General features: G+C 54.7%; 1 protein-coding gene across 5 annotated transcripts; it reads left to right on the top strand.

Annotated features, from left to right (window-relative positions):
- The first annotated feature begins 2452 nt into the window (after nucleotides 1–2452).
- On the top strand, nucleotides 2453–15407 carry SYT3 (synaptotagmin 3). Of its 5 annotated transcripts, none has more exons than XM_024566372.4 (11): nucleotides 2453–2554; nucleotides 3398–3537; nucleotides 4950–5116; nucleotides 7240–7768; nucleotides 8612–8999; nucleotides 9123–9341; nucleotides 11855–11975; nucleotides 12136–12307; nucleotides 12403–12535; nucleotides 14664–14732; nucleotides 14903–15407. In XM_024566372.4, the coding sequence occupies exons 3-10, from the start codon at nucleotides 4966–4968 to the stop codon at nucleotides 14727–14729; spliced, it is 1779 nt and encodes a 592-aa protein (XP_024422140.2). In that variant the 5' UTR covers nucleotides 2453–2554; nucleotides 3398–3537; nucleotides 4950–4965; the 3' UTR covers nucleotides 14730–14732; nucleotides 14903–15407. The 5 variants fall into 5 exon arrangements, with proteins under 5 accessions (XP_024422140.2, XP_045056369.2, XP_053770908.1 ...); XM_045200434.3 differs by lacking the exon at nucleotides 2453–2554 and adding an exon at nucleotides 2569–2647; XM_053914933.2 differs by lacking the exon at nucleotides 2453–2554 and adding an exon at nucleotides 2714–2770 and having other exon boundaries at nucleotides 4945–5116.
- Nucleotides 15408–15851: the final 444 nt, after the last annotated feature.

Here is a 15851-nt window from a genome sequence, read left to right as displayed (position 1 = left end):
TGCAGCCCTGCAACCATCCACTCATCCGTCCATCCATCCATCCATCCATCCATCCACCCATCCATCTGTCCATCCACCCATCCATCCGTCCATCCACCCATCCATCCGTCCATCCATCCATCCACCCATCCATCCACCCATCCATTATTCATCCATCCATCCATCCACCCATCCAACCACCCACTCTTCCTTTTTCCTTCCATTCCTTCCATCTATCCATCCCTTCATATTTCCATCCATCCATCCATCCATCCTTCCTTTCATTTGTCCATTTCTTCATCCATCCATCCATCCATCCACTCATTTATCCATCCAATTTACCCATCCATCCTCCTATCCCTCTATTTATCCCTCTACTTGTTCATTCATTTACTCATTCAACCAACCAATAATTTAGTGCCTACTGTGTGCCAGGCACCATATCAGGCAGGGGGGACACAGCAGTAAACGAAAGTTCTATCCTCATGAAGTTTATGTGCTCAGCAGTCCCCCTCCATAAGCCAAACTCTCTCCTGCCCCAGGACTTGCACAGGTGGTTCCTTCTCCCTCAAACTGTTCTCCTCCCCCTCCCATCTTCACCTGCCCCATGCCTACTCACCCTTCTGAGAGCTCAGTGAAAGTGTCACTCACTCTGTGACCTCCTTCTTACGCTCACAGCACCCTGGACTTTCCATCATGCCCCCCTGTCCCAAAGCTGGGGTTTGCATCTGCTGTGTTCCCAGCTGCGTGCCTGGTGTTTGGCACGTACCTGTCAAGCGGCTGCATGGATTAAACTGAATGAATGCAGAAGACTCTCTTTGTCTCCTAGGTCCCCATCCAGTGCTCCACACTACTCTACACTCCCGCTGGCGATGACCATCAAGATCCTCATGCTTCCTGGATGCAAACAAAGCAGTGGCAGGACCCCAGGCTGACGCTTCCCCTCTCTGAGCCGCAATACCCTTGTTTGTAAAATACAGTTGAAGAGCACATAAGAAATCCTGACTGATGTGGCTCAGTGGGTTGGGCGTCTTCTTGCAAACCAAAAGGTCATGGGTTTGATTCCCTGGTGGGCACGCACCTGGGTTATGGGCCAGGTCCCCGGTTGGGGGTGAGCAAGAGGTGACCGATCGATATTTCTCTCGCACATTGATGTCTCTCTCCCTCTCTTTCTCCTTCTATTCCCTTCTCTCTAAAAATAAATAAATAAAATCTTTTCGGAAATGAACACATGAGCAAAGCATGTAATTAATAATTATGACAGTACTACTAAATACTAAGCATCTTTTCACCTCACGTACATTTAATTGAATCCTCAAAATAACGAAATGACATAGAAACTGGTTTTTTTTGTGTGTAAAGATTTTATTTATTTATTTTAGACAGAGGGAAAGGGAGAGAGGGAAACATCAACTTGTGGTTGCCTCTCGCGCGCCCCCTACTGGGAACCCAACCTGGCCCGCAACCCAGGCAAGTGCCCTAGACTGGGAATAGAACCGGCGACTCTGATTTGCTGGCCGGCACTCAATCCACTGAGCCACACCAGCCAGGGCAGAAACTGGTTTAAAAAAAAAATCATCTCATTTACAAATAGGAAAAGTGAGGCATTGAGAATATAAGTAATTCATCCAAGGTCACACAGTGCTGACAGAGCAGAGCTGGAAGGGGAACTCTGGTATTTTGCACCGAAAGTCTCACACCCTGATCAGACAACTACAGCTGCCTCTCGGTGTTTCGGCAGCCTCAGAATCTGAGCGTCTGGGAACGTGGCACGGGAATCTGGCAAGCCCATCTGTGCACATGTCTCTGAGTGTATGCATCGTAGCCCACTTCCTTCCGCGTGTCTCTCTCTGCGGAACGGGGCTGCCTGTGCATCACAATTGTGACTATCAGCTCTGGAACTTCTCCAAGGAATTGACCCTCAACGAACCTCACTTGTTTCCCCTGTGAAATGGGAATAACAGAACTGCGCCCACCTCATAGGGCCACAGTACAGATTAAATGAGAAAACGCTTTCGTAGCACTTAGCCCAGTGCCCAGATCAGAGTCAGGGCGATTATCATTAACTGCAATTAATACACCAGTTACTGTTTCTGGCTGCTTTTAAGAAAGGTTCATTAAGCACCTACTTGATGCCAATCTGTAGCGACCGATCCCTTCGGAATCGGGTTTATGGTCCAGATTTTGTTAATGAGGAAACGAGCTCAAAGCAAAGAACGCAAGATGACAGAGCAGGAGCCGGCTCTGGCAGGATTCAAACCCAGGTGCTTCTGGCACCTCCGCGCTGGGCTGTGGCGCCCCCCCCCCCCCCGCGGGCTCTGAGGCCCCGCCTCCCCTCCCACCGCCAGCCGCCGGGAGACTCGCAGCCCGGGTCCTGCGGAGGTGGGGGCGGGGGCGGGGCTGGGACTCCCGGGTCCCGGAGTTGGAGAGGGTGGGCGGAGTGGATTCCTGGATTTGATGGGGGGAGCTCCGTATCCTAGGTTCTGGGAGAAGCTAGGGGACTGGGGTCCCGGACTTCTCTGTTTGATAGAAGAGGGGCCGTGGATTGGGTCCCCTGGATCCTGGGGGAGTAGAGGTCAGGAAGAGCGCTGGGGCTCTGATGCTTCGGTCCCGGGAAGTCTCCTTCCTTCCTCCCGGCGGCCGCGCGATTTCGGCTTTGAAGCCGCAGGTTCGGAGGGGGAAAAGGGGGGGTGCAGGGGAGGAGCGGCGGACCTGCGCCAGGGCGGGGGGAGGAGCCGAGCGCGCACCGCGGCGGGCGTGCGGAGCTGCTGCGGCGGCAGCGGCGGCTCCGGTGAGTCCGCTCCTCCCCTCCCCCTTGCCCCAGCCCCAGCCCCCGCCCCAGCCGGATCCTGGGGGGCAGCCCGGGCGCGTGGGGGCGGGGTAGTTGCAGAGGCGCGCCGATCTCGGGCCTGGGAGTGGTACTGCTGCAGCACTCGCTGACTGCCCCTGGGAAGGGCACGTGGCCCTGGAAGGGGGGTTCCCGAAACACCGGGGTGTACCCCAACCTCGCCCATCGATTCCCCTGGGCGTGGGGATCGTTTATGTACTCCACGGCCCCTAAAGTCTTAGGACTCTGCGGCCGCTCCAGGTCCCAGACTTCATTCCTGTCCCCTGCAGTGCTTTGGGACCCCGGCATCTCATAACCCCCCCACCTCCAAAAAATTCCCATCCTTTCTGCGGCGGGGAGAGGCATTAAGGACTTCAACTCCCGGGAGACCCTGCAGCTCTGGGCCTATAAAGTTGCTGCAGTGCAAGCGCAAGGCCTGCCGGGAATTGTAGTCTCTAAGCTTAACGGGAGGTGGGGGCCCGGAGGTGGGGGGGGGGGTGGCGGGACCTCCCAGGGGTCACCTGGGGTCGAGCAGCTCGCCAGCATAGGACAAGATGTGAGGTTCAGACAAGCTTTTTCTCCGGGCCCCAGCCATCAGATCCCGCACTCCCTCTTACCACCTGGCGCGCGTGGGGGCGGGTCCACAGACCCTTGTCCGCCCTCCAACCCCCATGGGCTGCCGCCAGCCGCCGCCTCGGCAGCCACCCAGGACACGACAGGGATAAGCGCAGGTGAGTCTGACCATGCCTGACTCAGACAGAGTCCTGGCCTTCTGCAGAGCCCCCACGCCACCTGTCCATCTGTCCATCTGTGAGCCCTGATCTGTCTGTCCCCAGTTTCCCCTGCACTCTCCTTCCAGTCCTTCCCTGGCCCCAAACCATGTGTCGCTATTTCCCCTCTCCCCGCGTCCACCTCTTTTTCCTGGTCCCCTCTTATTGATGCTCCCCCCATCCAACCTTGCTGCTGAACCCCTGCCTGTGTGCCCAGCCCTCTGCTGTATCCCTTTGTCCAACTGTGATCTCTGGCCTTTATCTGCCAGTCTTTCCTTTATTTCTGCCTCCCATCCATTCTCCAGTCCACTGTTCCTCTCTCAGAGATACTGCTGTCCACTGTCTTGCCTGGCCCTCCTCACTGCCCCTCCGTCTGCCCATCTCTCACACTCCAAAGAATTACACACCAGTCTGTTCTCGGCTCTCCATTCCAAGTCTCAGTCCCTGACTTCTGTCTCTCCATCCCTCTGTTCTGAGCCCCAGTTTGCCCTTCCCATTATCTCTATCTCCCGCCCCTCATCTCTCCCTCCCTCTGCTTGGTCCCTATCTCTGCATCCTGCAGCTTCATCTCTCCCCAGCCACCACCACACAGAACCGCCTGTTATCTCTCTGCCTCCCCCCATCCCTCTTCCCTAGTCCTCTCCCCTGTCTACTCCCATCCAGCCTCCTTTCCATCCCTTGGACTCACCAAGACCTTTCCCACCCTGGGCCATTGCTCACGCTGTTCGTGCTGCTTCGAATGCTTTTCCCCACTCCAGCCCCTCTAGCCAGCTCCATCTCACCCTTCAGGTCTCAAAGAGCACCCCCTATCTCCCCGCTGCCACCCCATGACCGCCCACCTCCCAATTCCTTTGTGGCACATCCACCCACTAATTTTTTAGAGCACTTCTCACAGTCTGAGAGTGTTTAGTTGTTTATGTGTGTCTGTGGATTCGTTTACTCTTTGTCACCTCTCAGTGGGTGGTGACCCCAGGAAGTTAGGGAATGCATGGGGTTCGTTCCCTGATGGGCCTGCAGCCGCTGGCATAGTTGCTGGCATGTAGTCAACGCTCCATGAATATGTGTTGAAAGCATGAATGACGAATGACCGTCCCCTTGTCTGTCCATCCCTAAACTCCATCTGTTCACCTCTGCACCCCTGTGTCTCCTTGTCTGTTCACCCCTTTTTTGTGCATCCTTAATTTCTGCCCCTTGTGGCCTCCCCAGTCTCTTCCTCCTGGTCCCTTTGTCCCCATTTGCTGCCCTCTTGTCTGCTCACGCCCATCTCTGTCCCCTTGCCATTCTTCCTTTTCTCTTCCTTTTTCCACTTTATCCACTCTCTCTCCCCCATCTCGTTCCTCACCTGCACCCTTGCTGGCCCCTCCCAAGCGCAGGACCCCGCCGGTCACCATGTCAGGAGACTACGAGGATGACCTCTGCCGACGGGCACTCATTCTGGTCTCGGACCTCTGTGCACGGGTCCGAGATGCCGACACCAGCGACAGGTGCCAGGAGTTCAACGACCTGCGAATTCGAGGCTATCCCCGGGGCCCAGATGCAGGTCAGCACCCTCCCCACAACGCCCCGCTGTCTTGGCCAGCCCCCTGCCTCCTCCACAGCCAGGATTTTCAGATTCAGAGCAGACCCACTCAGCTTTCTGGTCCCGGTGGGGGCCAATCCCTCTTAGAGTCTTGCCTCCATCCTGCCTGCTGCTGGTCCCCCAAAATTCTGACCTAAGGAGAAGGAGCTTGTGGTCCATTTAACCCCGGACCTTTTGCATTTTGCCCTGGGGTCCTCTCCCATCCTGCACTCTGTTGCCATATATCTCCTACAGTTATCTGTGTACATCTCGCATAAATGCTTAAAATCTCAGGCTCTTGAGTGAGACTGACCTGTCTGCATTCAGGCCTTGGTGCCCAGGGCTTGTAACTGAGGCTCAGTCATGTAGACGTGGCTGGCTGCCCCTGTGGCTGACCTTGGTCTCCAGCCCCACCAGAAGTCAGCAGCTACAGCGTGGCCCTAGACCCCCACCATCAACTGCATTGTTGCACAGACTACCTGGTGTGACTCAAGGTTTCTCAGGTGAACGAAACTGCTCAGACAGGGCGTCCCACAGGCTTGGAGCTTCCCTCAAGGGCCCACCGTTCTCTGGGCAGGGGGAACCTTTCACCACACAAACCCATGGCCTCACCTCACCAACCCCGTGGCTCCCTGGCCCAGGAAGGAGAAATCTGGCAGAGTTTGAGGACTGAAGCTTTGAGAAGCTTTGATTTGCAGAGGGCCTGAGTCAGGCTGACGATGGGGAGAAAGATGTCTGTTCAGGTTTCTCCTCTCTTCTCTGTCTTGTCCTCTAAAACGACCCCCTTTTCTAAATTCTTCCCGTGTTCAGGAGGCTGGAATGTCTTTTTTTTTTTTTAAGATTTATTTCTTTTATTTTTAGAGAGAGGGGAAGGGAGAGAGAGGGAGAGAAACATCAGTGTGTGGTTGCCTCTTGGAGGCCCCCTACTGGGGACCTGGCCCACAACCCAGGTATGTGCCCTGATTGGGAATCGAACCAGTGACCCTTTGCTTTGCAGTCCGGCGCTCAAGCCACTGAGCCACACCAGCCAGGCCTTTTTTGAGAAACTCCACTCCTGGTACCAATTACGGAATGAGCCAGAACCTTTGGTTCAAGAACTGGGCTGTACTTGGGTTTCTCGGGAAGGCACAGCAGCACCCAGTAGGCACTCAGAATGTGTTGGCTGTAGTAGTGGATACACAGGGTGCAGCAAGATTTATTCTAGTAAAAAGTCACATTCGAACTCCCACTTCCTAGGACATATTGAGGGATGGTAACATAATGGTGGAGAACAGTGGGCTTTGGAGCCAGGCACCCCAGAGAGGCAGGACTGATTTTTCTATCTGGAAAATGGGGGATGTAAAGCTCAGAGTGGTTAAGATATTTTCCCAAGGCCACACAGCAAGCTGGGATTTGAACTCTGACCTGCCTAACTGCGCCATGCACTCTTTTTTCTTGGATATTCTCTGAGTATTTGGGGGGACTTTGGTCCTATCTCAGACGGTGTATCCCCTTACAGAGAGGCATTGCATGCTAACAACAAAGAGAATAAAATCTGGAGACGGACTGCAGAGTTCAGACCCCAGATCTGCCACCTGTGCAGCCTTAGACAAGTCACTCAGCCTCTCTGTGCCTCAGTTTCCTCGTCTTTAACATGCTTACATAAAAACACCCAGTTTTAATAAAAGAATCTTCTTTAAAAAAACATTAAAAATAAAATATTGACTTTGTAGGGTCATGGAGTTTAAATATATATATATATTGCTTTGGACAATGTACAGCAAATACTAAAAGTTATTTTTTAAAAATTATTTTTCAGCCCTGGCTGGTGTAGCTCAGTGGATTCAGCGCAGGCTGTGAAGCAGAGGGTCACCAGTTTGATTCCCAGTCAGGGCACATGCCTGGGTTACAAGCCAGGTCCCCAGTGGGGGCCACGTGAGAGGCAACTACACATTGATGTTTCTCTAATTCTCTTTCTCCCTCCCTTCCCCTTTGTCTAAAAATAAATAAGTAAAATCTTTTTAAAAATTATTTTTCAAAGCTCAGTTCTTCGGGGATTGCAGTGGGAAGATACATTGTGGCTGACCCCCACCCTGACCCCTGACCTCTGTCCTCACTCTCCCCAGACATCTCTGTGAGCCTGCTGTCAGTCATCGTGACGTTCTGTGGCATCGTCCTCCTGGGCGTCTCCCTCTTCGTGTCTTGGAAGTTGTGCTGGGTGCCCTGGCGGGACAAGGGAGGCTCGGCAGTGGGCGGCGGCCCCCTGCGAAAAGACCTGGGCCCTGGGGTCGGGCTGGCGGGCCTGGTAGGCGGCGGTGGGCACCACCTGGGGGCTGGCCTGGGTGGCCATCCCTTGCTGGGGGGCCCACATCACCACGCCCACACCGCCCACCACCCACCCTTCTCGGAGTTGCTGGAGCCGGGCAGCCTGGGGGGCTCTGACCCCCCTGAGCCCTCCTACTTGGACATGGACTCGTATCCGGAGGCCGCGGCGGCAGCTGCAGTCGCCGCGGGGGTCAAACCGTGCCAGACCTCTCCGGAGCTGCCCTCCGAGGGTGGGGCAGGCTCTGGACTGCTCCTGATGCCCCCTAGTGGTGGGGGTTTGCCCAGTGCCCAGTCCCATCAGCAGGTCACAAGCCTAGCGCCCACCACCAGGTAAGACAGGCTGCCGGGCTGGGGGTTAGCTCTGAATATCTGTTCCTCCTGTGTGTGTGTCTCCCCGTCTACGGCACTCCTGAGTCCTGGGGCAGGAGCGGGCTTGAAGTGTGGATGCCTCGATCCTGGGGATGAAGGAGGCTGGGGCTGCAGACTCCTGGGTCTGGGAGAGGAGGCGGGGAGGAGCCTAGGGCCTGTGGCCTGAATAGGGGGCAAAGGGGCGGCGGCTGGAGGCCTGTGCTCCTGGATCCAAAAGAAGAAGGACGCTGAGGACGGGACTCAAATTTACGTAGGTGGAGAGAATGAGGGTTAGCCCCCCACCCCCACCCCCACCCCAGGATCCTGAGGCAAAAGGCATTTCACAAGGCCTGAGTGCTGGAAACACAGAGGCGAGCAGGCAGGCTGACCCCGCCCTCACGTCACTCACAGTGCAGGGCGGGTGAGTCCCCAAGCCAGATTCTTGGTCCAGCCAGCCGAGCCAGCGCGCGCTGCAAGGCAGCTCAGGGAACAACCGCTGCGGGGTGTGCTGTGCCCGGCGGACTGATTTATGGATGTCGAACCATCCTTGCATCCCACTCGGTCCTGGCGTTTAATCTTTTTCGTGCATGTGGAATCGGTTTGCTAATATTTTTTTGAGAATGTCTGCATCTGTGTACGGCAGGGAAATTGACCTGCAATTTTCCCCTTTTCAGAGAAAGGACGGACAGGTCAGGGAGATCTGGAGAAGGGCAGGCAAGGGCTGAGCGGGTGCAGGTGGCGCGAGGCAGCGAGGAGTCTCCCAGGCCTTCGGAAGCAGAGATCAGAGCCACCCGCCACACCTTTGTCTTCCCCTCCCCTCTGCAGGTACCCAGCCCTGCCCCGGCCCCTCACCCAGCAGACCCTGACCCCCCAGCCGGACCCCAGCAGTGAGGAGCGGCCACCGGCCCTACCCTTACCCCTGCCGGGCGGCGAAGAAAAAGCCAAGCTCATCGGACAGATCAAGCCGGAGCTGTACCAGGGGACTGGACCTGGCAGCTGGCGGGGCAGCGGGGCCCCGGGCTCGGGAGAGGCTGGCGCGGGCGCACCGTGCGGCCGCATCAGCTTTGCCCTGCGGTACCTCTACGGCTCCGACCAGCTGGTGGTGCGGATCCTGCAGGCCTTGGACCTCCCCGCCAAGGACTCCAACGGCTTCTCAGACCCCTACGTCAAGATCTACCTGCTGCCTGACCGCAAGAAAAAATTCCAGACTAAGGTCCGGGGCGGCGGGCTGGACTGTGGGTCCCACGGAGGAGGGGCGGGTCCCTGGACTCCTGGGTCCTGGGGAGGAGGGGCCAGTGGGCATGCTGTCTGTCTGTCTGTCTCCACCGCCCCCCAGGTGCACAGGAAGACCCTGAACCCTGTGTTCAACGAGACATTTCAGTTCTCGGTGCCCCTGGCTGAGCTGGCCCAGCGCAAACTGCACTTCAGCGTCTATGACTTCGACCGCTTCTCGCGGCACGACCTCATCGGCCAGGTGGTGCTGGACAACCTCCTGGAGCTGGCCGAGCAGCCCCCCGACCGCCCGCTGTGGCGGGACATCGTGGAGGGAGGCTCGGTCAGTGGCCCCTGCGGCCTCTTTTGGTTTGCAGCCTCCGCAGCGCGGGACTTCATAACCTTTTAACTTCTTGGCCTGGAGTTTTCTTTCTTTCATTCCTTTTTTTTTTTTTTAATTTTTTAAAAACTGATTTGAGAGACAGAAAGAGAGAAACATCGATTTTGTTATTCCATGCAGTTACTCACTCATTAGTTGATTCTTGATGTTTCCTGATCGGACATCAAACCTGAAACCTTTGGTGTATCGGGATGATGCTCCAACCAACTGAGCTATCCGGCCAGGGCGGCCCTGCGTTTTCTTTTAAATTTTATTTTATTGCAAAATATTGCAAGTATACAAGAAAGACTAGAGCCCTGGCCCCCAAGCCCTCCACACATAGTCAAATAGTAACATCATGCCTGGGCCCCAGATTTCCCAAATTCTGACCCCCCTTGACATCTGATGGCAACAGATAAACTATAATAGACGCCCATGTACCCATGACGCAGCTTTATCAAAACTTCATGCCATGACCCCGTGACTTCTGCCCTCTGACCTCAGCTTCCTGATCCTCCAACCTCCTGGCCCCAGAATTCCGGCTTTTGTTTTTCCAACTTCCTTCCCCTTCCAATCTCCTGATTTTCCACTTCCCAGACTTCCTGAACCCCCAACCCTTCCCATCTCTGGTCATTTTACATTTCCAACCCTTGACCTCCAAACTCTCTAATTGAATCTAATCCTGCTTCTTCACAGTCTCCGCCTGAATCCTCACGGCCTGACACCCCCAGGCCTTAGACATTCTGGGATCCTAATGTCCTTACAGCCCCAACTCCCCAGCATTCAGATTGTGAGACCACCGTCCCCCTTCCTCATTTCTCATGATCTCACCTTCTGGGACCTCATTCTCCTGGGCAGCAACCCCTCCCGCAGCCTCACTCCTGGGTCCTTGTTGGGTGTCCAGACCCCTCCCTCCCTCAAGACTCAGCCCCCTCAGTTCCAATCTGGGGATTCCCAACATTTCAACTCGGCCAGTCTGGGGAAGCTGTGTGTGTCAGGGGATTGCGGGGTGTTGGGGGTGAGCTCTGTCCTCATACCACATGATGGCCATGCTCAAGGCCCTCTTTTTCTCCAAGCCTCAGTTTCCCCGTGCGTACAACAACATAGTGGAACCAGTGCAGTGGCTCTGCCTGCAGTCCCCTTCACGAGACTCTCTGTGGTCTGCTTAGTCCAAGCCCAGCCTCTGAGAGCCATGTGCCTAGTTCCAGGATCCTTGTCCCCAGGGCCCCCATCTGTCCTCTGTCTCCCTGTCATAACCCAAGGCAGTCCCACACCCAGACCTCTCCCTGCATCCATCTTTGTCTCCTGTGTCTGTCCTTTCCCATTTTCTCCCTCCCTTATTATTACTCGGGGTCTTCACCCATTCATGTATTCATTCATTCCTTCAACAACCGGGTTTTTTTTGCAGGGTTGGGACCTGGGGACCTCAAACAGTCCTCAGGAGCTCCAGGTCTAGGCTGTCACACAGCTCACTGTCAGGGGCCAGCCTTAGGAGGGACAGGAGGATCACCTGCTCAGGGCTGCAGGGGCTCTGGGAACTTGTGGGAGGAGGTGACAGCTGAGCTGAGGCTTAAAGATTTTGAAGAGGGAACAGCCTGGGACAAGGGGAATGAGTGAGTGGGGGGACCAAGGTCCGAGGCCTCCTTGGTCAGTGTGGTTGGGAGGCCAGGGGCCTGGATGAGACTGCAGCTTGGGGCGGGTCGTGGGTCCTGGCTAGCTCTGGCCCCTGCTCTGTGTCTGTCCGTCTGTCAGCATGGGAGGCTCTGTCTCCTTTTAGCCTCACTGTGGCTCTGCGTGGGTCTCCTGCCCCCACTAACACTGCCTTCTCTGCATCTCTTCTTGGTCTCAGTCTCGGGCCTCTGTCTCTTTCTCTGGGGAGATCTCTGTTTATCCCTCGCGGTTTCTGCACCTCCCTTCTCATTCTGGTCTATCTCTCTGGGTCTCCATGGCTCCCCACCAAGTCTCTGCCCCCCTTTCTCTGCATCTCTGGTCCTGCCCCTTGGGGCTCTGGCTCCTCCCCGGGGCTCTGTCACCCCCTCTGCAGCCTCTGCTCTCCCTCTCTGGTCCTGGGCCTCTGACACTCTCTAGGTCTCCATCTTACTGGGTCGGTGTTTCCTACTTGAGAACGCTGTGGGTCTGTCTTTCTAACTGCCTCTCTCAGTGTTTTGGTCTCTGTCTCAGTCTGTTTCTGTGTGTGTGTGTGTCTCTCCCGCTCCATCCCCCCGCCCCCCAGCCCCTGCTCCTGCCTCTGCCCATCTTCTTCCCTGCAGAACAAACAGGCTTTGACTGGGGCAGGCAGCTGTGGCTGGGGAGCTACCAGGTTTGGCCCAGAGTCAGATTGTTCAGTGGATTGGAAATCTGAGCCCTGGATGGGTAACAGGGAGGAGAGTCCTGGAGGCTTCTGATGGGACAGGAGTCAAGGAGAGGTGGGGAGACACAGGTGGGGCATGTGGCTGGACCCCTTTCCCCACCTGCAGGAAAAGGCAGATCTTGGGGAGCTGAACTTTTCACTCTGCTACCTCCCCACGGCCGGGCGCCTCACCGTGACCATCATCAAAGCCTCTAACCTCAAAGCCATGGACCTCACTGGCTTCTCTGGTGGGTCTGAGGGAGGAGGGACTGAGGGGTCAGGACTCCTGGGTCTGAGGGAGAAGGGGCCTGGGGGAGAAAAGGCTGGGGACCCAGACCCTTGGGGGAAGGTGGAGGAAGGGTCCGAGGTAGGAAGTCCTGGTTCAGTGCTCTCCCTGCCCACCCCCAGACCCCTACGTGAAGGCCTCTTTGATCAGTGAGGGGCGGCGGCTCAAGAAGCGGAAAACCTCGATCAAGAAGAATACGCTGAACCCCACCTACAACGAGGCGCTGGTGTTCGACGTGGCCCCCGAGAGCGTGGAGAACGTGGGACTCAGCATCGCAGTGGTAGACTACGACTGGTGAGGGGCGCAATCTGGGGGCACAGGGCAGGAGGGGGGCGGGTCACTCCCAGCCTATCTGGATGCTCATGGCCTACACCCCACTCCACCCCCAGCATCGGGCACAACGAGGTGATCGGCGTTTGCCGCGTGGGCCCTGATGCTGCCGACCCCCATGGCCGTGAGCACTGGGCAGAGATGCTGGCCAACCCCCGCAAGCCTGTGGAGCACTGGCATCAGCTGGTGGAGGTGAGTGGGGCGCCATTCACCCAGGGCATCCCGTCTCTTTGGATTTCGGAGCCAAATGACCTAGGTTCAAAAACGTGCTCTACCAACGTTTGCTGTGTGACTTAGAACCAGTTACTTTCCCTCTCTGTGTCTCAGTTTTCTCTGCTGGGAAGTGGGGCTGTTAATAGCATTACCGTCAGCACAGATGTGGGGATTCAGTGAGTTAATGCAGGAATAAGCATCTGCCAATGGTCGCCTACTGTTCCTATCATTTCTCAAGATGCTGAGGCCAAAGTAAAGGGGAAAAACTGAGTGATACCTTGGAACAGCAGGGTGTGAAAATTTGTAGGTTGTGATTTACTGGATAAGGATCAACAATTTTTTTTAATGAATAAGAAAAGAAAGTCAAAATACAACAGAACAGAAAATTTCCCGGGGCAATGCTCATTGTAGGGATCACTGTGTTGATTGATTGATTGATTTGATTTTTTTGTCCTGTGGATTGTGATCCAACAACTTTGAACATCTGGAAAGTGGAAAGAATGTGGGCGGAGAATGGGCCAGCCCCTTAGAGGTTCAGGGAGGGTCTCTAGAAGGAGGTGACATTTGAGCAGAGGCCTGGGGGTTGAGAGGGAATCAGCTCAGGTGGAGGTTTCAAGGTGAAGGCTTCATGGAGCGTGCAGCCGGCATCCTCAGAAGCAGTGCAGAGGCAGAGGCCAGAGGTCAGTGCAGGTGGGTGAGCCTGGAGCAGAGATGGAAGGGGGCAGGGCCGATCACGTGAAGCCTTAGGGGTCTCAGGAGAACCAGCTAGACAATTTTTTTTCAAAATTAGAAGCCTCAGCTGGTGTGGTTCAGTGGACTGAGCGCCGACCTGTGAACCAAAGGGTCGCCGGTTCAATTCCCAGTCCGGGCACATGCCTGGGTTGCAGGCCAGGTCCCCAGTAGGGGGTACGTGAGAGGCAAACACACATTGATGTTTCTTTCCCTTTCTTTCTCTTTCCCCTCTCCTCTGTCTAAAAATAAATAAATACAATCAAAAAAATAAATTTTAAAAAAATCCTTTAAGATAGTCACATGGTCCAGAGAAATTTTCAAATGTGGCCATTCTCTCATTTGAAACCAAGAAAAACAAAGCAGCCAGTTTTGTAAAAAATTATTGCTGAATTCACTACCAATAAAGCACAGAAAGTAAAAATTATACTAAATTCTGTTTAGGGTATAAATAAGATTTAAACTTCAAGTTATGTGGATTTCAATAGTTACTCTTCCTTTTTTCAATATTTTTCCATTATTTTAACTGTACACATCGGGGTGCATAGTTTTGTTCTGATAGGTCACGGGTGGCTTTCATTAAATTTTATATTTTGTTCATCGTGGATTTTTTTTCATTAATTTTGTTTTTTAAAAAACATCGCATTCCAATAGTATGCATCTTGACTGCTGAGTCTGGTTGGGCACATCTCACATTTTGCGCCCTCAGTGAATGCCTCGCTTGCCTCGCTCTAGACCAGCCCTGCGCTGGGCTTTTTTCCAGGGCTAGGGAGGGATTTCTGCAGCTGAGTGTGGACTCAGATTTGAGTTTTCAAAAGACTGTGACTCTGCTTAGACCGACAGATGGCAGCTACTCCCTCCTTCTGGCATTCATTTTTCTCCTAACTCACTCATTCATTCATTCCGCTGACTTCAGAAGCTTCTGTGGGCCGTACTCATACTGGACAGTGTTGGGGGCACAGAGAGAAGTTGAACCCTGGCTGAGTCTGGCCTTGACTCTGACTTTCAGGCAATAGTCCTGTGTGGCCTCAGAAGGTCATTTTATCCCTAGAGCTGACCCTGCCCCCTGTCTGCTCACAGCCCTATTATGGGTCCCTAGCCCCCAGGATAGAGTCTCAGCCCCCCTGAGGCCCTACACAGTCTGCCCCATTCACCCCTGCGGCCTCATCGCTCCTCACATTTCCAGTGACTTTATTTGGTGCTTTAGTCTTCCCGTATTTAGAATGGGATGGTCAATCCACTCGCTCCGTCACTTCGGAGTTGAGTGAGGATGAGCATTGTGAATGAGGAAAAGCAGGACGGTGTCTTATTGTGTTGATTATTAGTGACTGATTTGCCTCTGCCCCCCATTCCTGAACTTCTGCATTTTCTACTTCAGGAAAAGACTTTGACCAGCTTCACAAAAGGCAGCAAAGGATTGTCAGAGAAAGAGAACTCAGAGTGACGGGTAAGGAGCCCGGATGAGAGGGAGGGGGGCTGGGGATCCAGACTCCTGGGTCTGAGGCAGGAGGGGCCCGGGGTCAGGACTCCTGGGTCTCTGGGGTGTGATGGAGCTATGGCAGGTCATGGGCTGAGCCCCTGCCGTCGCTGACATCTCCTTCCTGCCGGGTCCTGCAGGTCTGGCCTAGGCTGGGGATCGGACCAGGCCCCCTCAGGACCCCATCCCTTCCTGCCCGGACCGTGAATTCATCTCCTCGAAGCCATAACGTCCGAGCTGCGTGGTGCGGGGCGGTCCTGGGCCTGCCCATCCTTCTACCCCCAGAGGTGTGAGAGTGGGAGGCAGGCGGGCCCAGCTCCCTGTTTCAGGGTGGGGGCATTCAGTCTCCATTGTGTCTGTCTGTCCTTCCCTGGGGCTCCCCTTCCAGTCGAGGGGCCATGCATGTCTGGGGAACCCCAGCCCCCCGAAACCCTCCGTCTGTCTGTCTGTTTGCTGTTTGTTCAAGACTTGGTGTCTGATCCTCATTCTCACCGTGAATGTCAGTGGACCAATCCTCTGTGTTCCCCCAGACACAGACGGCACACACCTGTGTCTGCCCCTTCTGTTTGCCACACCCCACGTCTGGCCAGTCCACCCACTGCTGCTGCTGTCAACCCCAGAATAAACACACGTGGGTCTCACTCCCTGGGGCTCCTGTCCTCTTTGGTACCCAGCAGCCGGGCAAGAACAGCCTGGTTCTGCGTTCAGACAAATGTTTCATCCGCTGGCTGGATGACCTTTGGCAACTTGATTGATATATTTAAGCCTTAGTTTGTAAATGTGACATTGACCAAGACCACTATGGTTATAGGACACAAATGCAACCCAAACTACCATAACCACAAGCAGAACTGGAAGACCTCTACATGTGGCAACTCTGAGAGTATAGAAGGATTTCAGGCATGGTTGGATCCAGGTGTTCAAGTGACTCTGCTTAGCTCTTTATTGGCTTTATTTTCCAAGTAGGTCTTTGCAATGGTAATAAGACAGCCATTTGGAGCTCCAGGCTTATAATGCTGCATCTGTTATGATGCCTTCAGCTGCATTTCCAACAGAAAAAGCTGAAATGACAGAGATTGCTTTTGCTCA

The sequence above is a fragment of the Desmodus rotundus genome, chromosome 12, assembly GCF_022682495.2.
Source record: "Desmodus rotundus isolate HL8 chromosome 12, HLdesRot8A.1, whole genome shotgun sequence".
Lineage (NCBI taxonomy): Eukaryota > Metazoa > Chordata > Mammalia > Chiroptera > Phyllostomidae > Desmodus > Desmodus rotundus.
Note: the sequence above shows the minus strand (reverse complement) of the source record. Positions and strands in the feature narration are given on the sequence as shown.